At 47.0% G+C, this 7,123-nt stretch overlaps 1 protein-coding gene across 2 annotated transcripts; it reads right to left on the minus strand.

The window, feature by feature from the left end:
- Positions 1 to 2,915: 2,915 nt before the first annotated feature.
- On the minus strand, positions 2,916 to 6,393 carry LOC119316804 (probable glycosyltransferase 2). Of its 2 annotated transcripts, none has more exons than XM_037591193.1 (2): positions 4,707 to 6,393; positions 2,916 to 3,299 (listed from the first exon to the last, which is right to left on the minus strand). In XM_037591193.1, exon 1 carries the CDS (start codon positions 6,181 to 6,183, stop codon positions 4,747 to 4,749), a length of 1,437 nt encoding a protein of 478 aa, XP_037447090.1. In that variant the 5' UTR covers positions 6,184 to 6,393; the 3' UTR covers positions 2,916 to 3,299; positions 4,707 to 4,746. The 2 variants fall into 2 exon arrangements, with proteins under 2 accessions (XP_037447090.1, XP_037447091.1); XM_037591194.1 differs by lacking the exon at positions 2,916 to 3,299 and adding an exon at positions 3,370 to 4,626.
- Positions 6,394 to 7,123: the final 730 nt, after the last annotated feature.

The raw sequence follows: 7,123 nt of genomic DNA on the forward strand, positions 1-7,123 counted from the left end.
GCCGACGGAAGCGATCGGGAGACGTCGTCAGATCCAAGAAAGTAATTGGAAGCATCGGCGAGCGGCGCGTGGTTATGTGGGTTGTCGGTCAGATGGATCTGTAGATCAGATCGCGTCGCGTGTGCAGTTCAGAGGTCTCGGCGAGTATGCGGCGATTGGCGAGATACGATCGACAGAGCTACTAGGGCCGGCCCACGAGTCACAGCGTGTAGTGGCCATGTGGGCCTGGAAGCACGTGTGGAGCTGAGGCGTGTTGCCGCCGGAATCAACGTATACGAGATTTGTTTGAAGACAAAAACAGGACCGAGTCCTAACGTGACACAGACAGGCAGATCAAGTCAATTGGCGAAAGAAATCCATCAAGGGATATGTGCATCCATCGGAATTGGCAAGTGCTTGGACAAGGCAATTAGCCAGCATCTGGGCTGACTGCCAGGGAGCTACACCACATGAAGATCAAAGGGTCAGCCTACGAAGAATCATGACGCCATCGGGCATCGGGTTTGAGGTGAAGAAATTCAACGGAACTGGAAACCTTGGTTATGGCAGGCATGTGTGAAAGATTGTTGGCGCGACAAGGATGCTTGAGGCATTGCGGGAAGTGATGTCAGCGGTGATGGAGTTATCATGTGATGGATGGAAATTCGAGGAAGATGATTTGCGAGCCTGGAGCATGTTATGCAGTCGAATAAGTTCGGCTGGGTCAGACTTGAACAGTCTGACGGATCGATGCAAGTCGGTTGGTATAGAAGACGGTGGTGGAATCGGCGATGACGACATAGGAGCGTGATGCTGATGGTGACCGACTTCTGGGCGTGGAAACACGTGGCGCAGACCCGATGGCTTGTGTGGCTTCGACAAGACTATGGCGCGGGGTTGATTCAAGGTGATGTACACATGGAGTTTGGAACCGACGGGGCGCGAGGGTGGACTGATCATCTACCATGGAGTCATGTTGAAGGTGGAGCTGGATTGAGGGGCTACGGTGTAAGGATCCAGAGAATCGAAGCCTATTCAGCTGGGAAAAAGCGAGTGACATGTAATTCAGACTGAAGCCCAGTGGTCTGATGGAGGCGTGAAACTCGTCATCGGTCTGTGATGATCGATGGTACTCTGCAGTGGGGGTTGAGTGGTGTGGTTTCGCGACCCTTGAGACTCGACCGGGACAGTAGAGGCTCGACGCGGTAATAGCGACGAGGCATGCGGTACGCACGGACATGGAGACGGGTCAGGGCTCTGGTGGTCATACATGTGGTGAGACAACTGCGAATTGACTCGGGATGACTACAAGCAATGGTGAAATTCCTTCAAGTTTCAGACAGACGGTCAAGGAAGAGCGGCGATGTTGAGTTCAGGTAACTCTTATGTGTGACACCCAATATGTGAGTTGTTCACTTTCATGCAGGTCAATGATCAGTGTGTGATAATGTTGACGGATACTCTGAAAGTTGGGAGCACATACTAGAGTAAAGAGGAACTTAATTTTGCTCGAGTGTTGACTGTGGTCAAGAAAAGGAGGGACTACAAGTTGCAGGTGGAGTCATATGAAGTCTTTGGAGTAGCAGCGATACTCATGGGATAAGCTCAAGTCCAATGTACATGGAAGTTTGACACATTGACGAATTCAAGATGGTGGAGAATATTCGCCAAGGTGGAGTTTGTTAGAGTTGCGTCGAATATTGTGTACAAGGTAGGTTACAGTTGGACTAGGAGTTGTATTGTGTTTACATAGGATGTGGAGTCGTGTCCTAATAGGACACTTGTATCCTAGGCCTCTCATATATAGCGGGGGTAGACACACGATGTAACCTATGCCAACATAATAGCACGGGAACGCAGGGGAAGCCGGCGGCATGTGCCGGTGTCCAGGACGACCGGGTGCGATATTATAGCGGTGTCATGGGGAGGAGCGCCCATAGTCAGACCCCGAGGATGTAGCCATATCGGTGAACCTCATTAACAAATCTTGGTGTCATGTTTGTGTGATTGCTTGTCCTCGGATGATCAACGGTATGCCTTGGATTTTATTGTAACATGTTGCATAAAAAATCTTCGAACATTGAACCGCCCGTGGCATCGCCCGCCTTCTCCTACCTGACCCTGCTTGGAATCGTCCAGTCCATCAAGATCTTCACCACATGGTACGTCTCTCTTACGCCTCACCTGCGATACATCAGCATCTGCCGCCGGCTGGACCTGAGCTTTCCGTCGAGGGATGTGTGTAGGCAGTGATGCAAAGATAAAAAGTGGGATGTGAAGCACCTGGTGAGTTCCGGGGGATGCCACCATGCCACCATCGCATCATACGTCGTTGCTTTCCGCTTACAGGAAGGTTTCATAAGCTCTTTTGCCTATTTACTTAGCGATGTTTCCTCTCTTGATTATTCTAGCTATTGGAAATGTTGGATCTCTTGATATTTGGTCCTTGACAAGTAGTACCTTTTTGATAAATAGTTTGGTAAAACTACTTCGTTCAGTTCATTTCTAGGATCATCTACAGCGGTAGTTAATTTTAAGTCAAGATCGAAGTTTTCATAGTAATTTAAAGACTACACGTCTTGGTTCAGTTATTGATTATATAGTACATAGGGAAACTATAAGTGCCTTAAACACCATGCTAAAATTTTTGATTACATAACCATGGTGGGGATATTGTCTGGCTGGCAATTGTAAATTTGCTTTGTGACATTAATCAACATATTTTCTCTCTTATCTCCATACATCTTTACTGGTCTTATAAGCGATACTGCTGGGTTACCACTTACCATGATACATGATTTTCACAAAAAGACGAATATAGGAGTATATTTGTTCTCGGACAGAGTGAATTATGAGGAGACATATATTTGTTCAACATTTCAAATGTAAATATCAATATTCCATTCGATCTCCAAAATCAACATTTAAAATGTAAATGCAGTGTTCAACATTCTAGCTGTATTTTCCATTCATTCACATAGCTACAGTATATCTTTGAATCTGCTCATTCAAAGCACAAAGTCCCGCAGCAACGCGCGGGGTATCAACTAGTATATGTGAATTTGCGAATGTTAGCGGGACCAATAAACGCAGAGGAATAGAATAGACCACAAACCTTAAATTTCTAACACTGTTCTCTTGCATCCATGGAAAAAAACAGAGCATGGACGGTTGCATAAGTACAAAGTTATTCTCGAAAGAATAGGAATACGTGTTTGGGGAATGCTCATTGATCTTAAAACGGCATCAGCTCTCTGATGGACAAGTTGCGTCTGCATATATGCAGAATAGTATTGCTTCTGTTCATATAATATCTGAAGCTGCAAAAATATGCTTCACAACTATATCACAGATTTCAATAAAAGCAATCTGAAAACATGTGATACGTAGTTCATTCACAATATAGATTTCAATAAAATCAATCTGAAAACAAGTGTATACATAGTTCACTGAGGATAACTTCGAATGTCAAATGCATACAATTCCAAAGACGGACTCCAACCCAACTCAATAGCCAAGACTAACGGACTTTGAACTAAACCAAGTCCGCAACCAAGATCATGTACAATGCAAGATGTTTAGAAAAATAAACAGACTTTACCTTAAGCATCGGTGCTTATTTGTGGGGAGCAAAGGTGTCTAGAAAAATAAACCGGCTTTACCTTAGGCACCAGTACTTATTCGTAGAGAGCAGATGCTTAACTACACACCCCAGCTATAGATATAAGCACTGGTGTTTCCACAAAATACGGATTGTCCCCAGCACTATGATATAAGCACTGATGCTTCCACAAAAATTGGACTATTTAACGAAACACCTCTGTAAGCAGCTTGCATTGTTGTAAATAAGGGCCATCTTTTCCTTATCTTCTACTATTACCATTATTTAAAATATGTAATGTAATTCATTACAAGTGGGTGAGATACTATCTTCTCTTAAATACTAGTAGTTTTTTCTTTGAAAAATGAACTCCAAATGGAAATCTTTAGATTGACGAAGTGACCATGGACACATCGTACTTAACAGGTACACCATACCGCTAAAAAATGGAAACACCCATGCCAAGTTTAGGACTGTAACCTAGGTGGACAGATTCTATCACAAGGAATCTAGCCACTTGTGATATGCTCAGATCGCATATTTTCTTCAATGGTTCCATGAAACATTTTTGGACTAACATATCTAGGCACTAAAGATGGCAATTCGGTAAATACCACCATCGAACAAGACATACGAAATGAACTACTCCCTCCGTCCATATTAATTGTCGCTGATTTAGTACAAAATCAACGACAATTAATATAGATAAGAGGGAGTAACAAAGTTTGGAGCATGAGGACCTCCATTGGCACATATGCCCCGCGGGATCTTATTATAGGGCTAAATATTTCCAGTTAACATAGCACTATTATAGCCTATAGGGCCAAATGTTCTAAATTAGCTAAGCAATTAGCTTTGCTTCAAAACTGCACTTCAACTCTACATAGAACACAAATCACTACAAGATACCAAAACCACATTAGGGGTACTTGTCCCGCAAGAAAGTAGCACTGAAATGAAATTGAGTACAAAACTGAGATATTTCCATCTGATTTGAGCTCCTACCACATTTAAGTTCATGATAAACATAACATGTGCAATCTTAACTGTTACACATAACAAGAAAAAAAAACATTAGCAAAAAATAGTAGAAACTAAAACAACCACCAAGTGACAAAATGCTGACCTTGAAGAGAGCCTATGCTATTGCCTTATCTTCAGTAGCTTCAAGAAGTGGTCGACATCTTGGCCTTCACATCAAGGTTCTCCTTGTCGTTAATAGGCTTTGTGGTCTGACTCCTGATCCTTTTGATCTTAGGGCTTTCCAGCCCCTTGTGTGCGAAACCATACAGGCGCAGCACCTGGTTATCGGCAAAATTAAATGCCCGCTCCATACTCTTGAGACACCGGTCTACTGGGTAATCACCATAGCTTCCGCATGGCTTGCACCCGACAAAGTGTGTCACGAATGGCCACCGCTCATCCCCAAGCCCTGGATGGTGGTTCTCCATCATCTCCTCGTACTTGTCCACCAGCCCAGCCCAGAAACCGTGCAAGTAGTATGAATTCTCTATATACACCTTGTCCATCCACTTCTCCTTCTGCGAGAGCAAGAGGTATATCAACGCAGACTGGTCGTCAGCCTCGAATGCTGGACGGCCCTTCAGGTATGCGGTGAGTATCTTCCCGGCTTCCTCGCGGATGAAGCCCTTGGGCCCCATAGGAGCCCACGCAGCGAGAAGATCGAGTGACCACTGGCAGTTCCGGAAGAGGAAGCTGCCGGTGTTGAGCGCGATCCAAGAGTGCTTCTCAAAGAGGAGATCATGATAACCGTGAATGATGAGGTTATGGTTGTCATAGCGCGAGAGGGGCAGCTCAAAGGCCATGTCGGTGAATAGGGCGTCACTGTCCATCCACCAGATCCACTCGACCTCCGGGTGGGAGAGCATAAGTCGGCGTAGCAGCGGTAGCTTGGCCCAGTAACCAGCGAGCTCGTTGTCGAGGTGCGCAAGGTTGTGAACAATCTCGATGTCGTGGAAGCGGCAGTAGTCGATCTTGTTTTTGGTGCTCTTGAGCAGGTAGTGGTCGCCAAGCGGGTTGTCACAGGGGCCTGGTTGCGACCCCGTGACAAGCAGGATCCTGGGCTTGCCGCCGGGGACAGTGGCTGGGAAGCCCTTGTTCTGCGCGAGCCACCGTCGGCGCTGCTCGTCCCAGCCAGAGACGTTGGGACCGAGCGCGTGGTTGCCCACGGCGGCGGCATAGGCGGCGGCGGCTTCCGAGGAGTTGAGTGCGGTGGCATTGGAAAGGACGCTGGAGGAGTCGAGGTCGCTGTCGGTGGGGTCGGAGGGGTCGGAGTCGGAGCGGATCTCGCGGAGGATGCGGTCGATGTCCTCAACGGCCTTGGCGCCTGCGAGGGCATCGGCGTCGGAGGGTTGGGACGGAAGGGAGAGGTTGAGCCCAATGGTACCCCGGAGGACGAGGATGGTGACGAGGCCGCAGAGCACGGTGATCTTGACGTTGTTGAAGGTGCGGCTGATCTTCCGCGACCGATGGTGGGTGCTGAGCGGCGACGCCCCACGCGCCCGCGCCGCCGTCATCGGTAGGGCCCCTCCCCCACCGCCGCCGGCCTTTCCGCTGCTGTAGCCCATCCCCTCCTGCCCCATCGCCCCCGATTCCAACCCGGTGGCTTAATTAGATACGCCCAAGCTCCAGTTGGAACAGCCGCGTGGACGGTGGGTTGCAGAGCGTCAGCCTGAGCGTGAGCAAGAGCGCGAGCCGGAGTGTCACATGAGCGCCGCTAGGTGAGATGGGATCCGGACGCTGGGTGGAGTGCGGAAAAGTGGGGCGGGGTGGGGATTTGGAAGAGGTAGACGGACGGAGAAATGAGAGGTGCTATTTAATTTTTTATTGAGAGCAACTTCAACGCACCGATCCAAAACGAACGACGCTTTTATCTGGTTTTGTCTGCGCGCTCGGTTTGAGATTTAGGTCAACAGTGTGTCTAATGCGTCGACTCATATTTACCGCGTCGGCTGCCCGCCCTTTTGTAGCAAATAGCACAAAATTTTCATTATTTCACACACAAATTATGCATTTTCACAATCAAACATATAGTCCACAACTAAATAAATAACATAGTTTCAAGCAAATAAATAGCATAGTCTTACAAGCCAAATAGAAATAAAATAGTCTGATATAGTTTTGTAAGTCGAATAAAAAGGATATATCTATTGATTGTCAACATGAGCCCACATATGTTCAACCAAATCATTTTGCAGTTGCATGTGGGTTTTCCAATCATGCATGTCATGATGAAATTAGGTGAACTATTTAAACGTTGCTGCTCCTTCATGCTCAGGCACAACATTCTTACCTTGAAACTGAAACCCTTGATCGTAGAGACGTTTCGGGCGCTCATCTTCTATGATCATATTGTTATGATCACACAAGCAGTCATCACCTCCCATAGCTTCTTCGTGCTTCAAGTCCTAACAGGATACCGAACGATGTCCCATCGAGATTGCAAAACACCAAAGGCACGCTCGACGTCCTTCCTAGCACTCTCTTGCTCTTGGGCGAATCTTTTCCTCTTCTTTCCGACAG

Source organism: Triticum dicoccoides, chromosome 6A (assembly GCF_002162155.2).
Source record: "Triticum dicoccoides isolate Atlit2015 ecotype Zavitan chromosome 6A, WEW_v2.0, whole genome shotgun sequence".
Lineage (NCBI taxonomy): Eukaryota > Viridiplantae > Streptophyta > Magnoliopsida > Poales > Poaceae > Triticum > Triticum dicoccoides.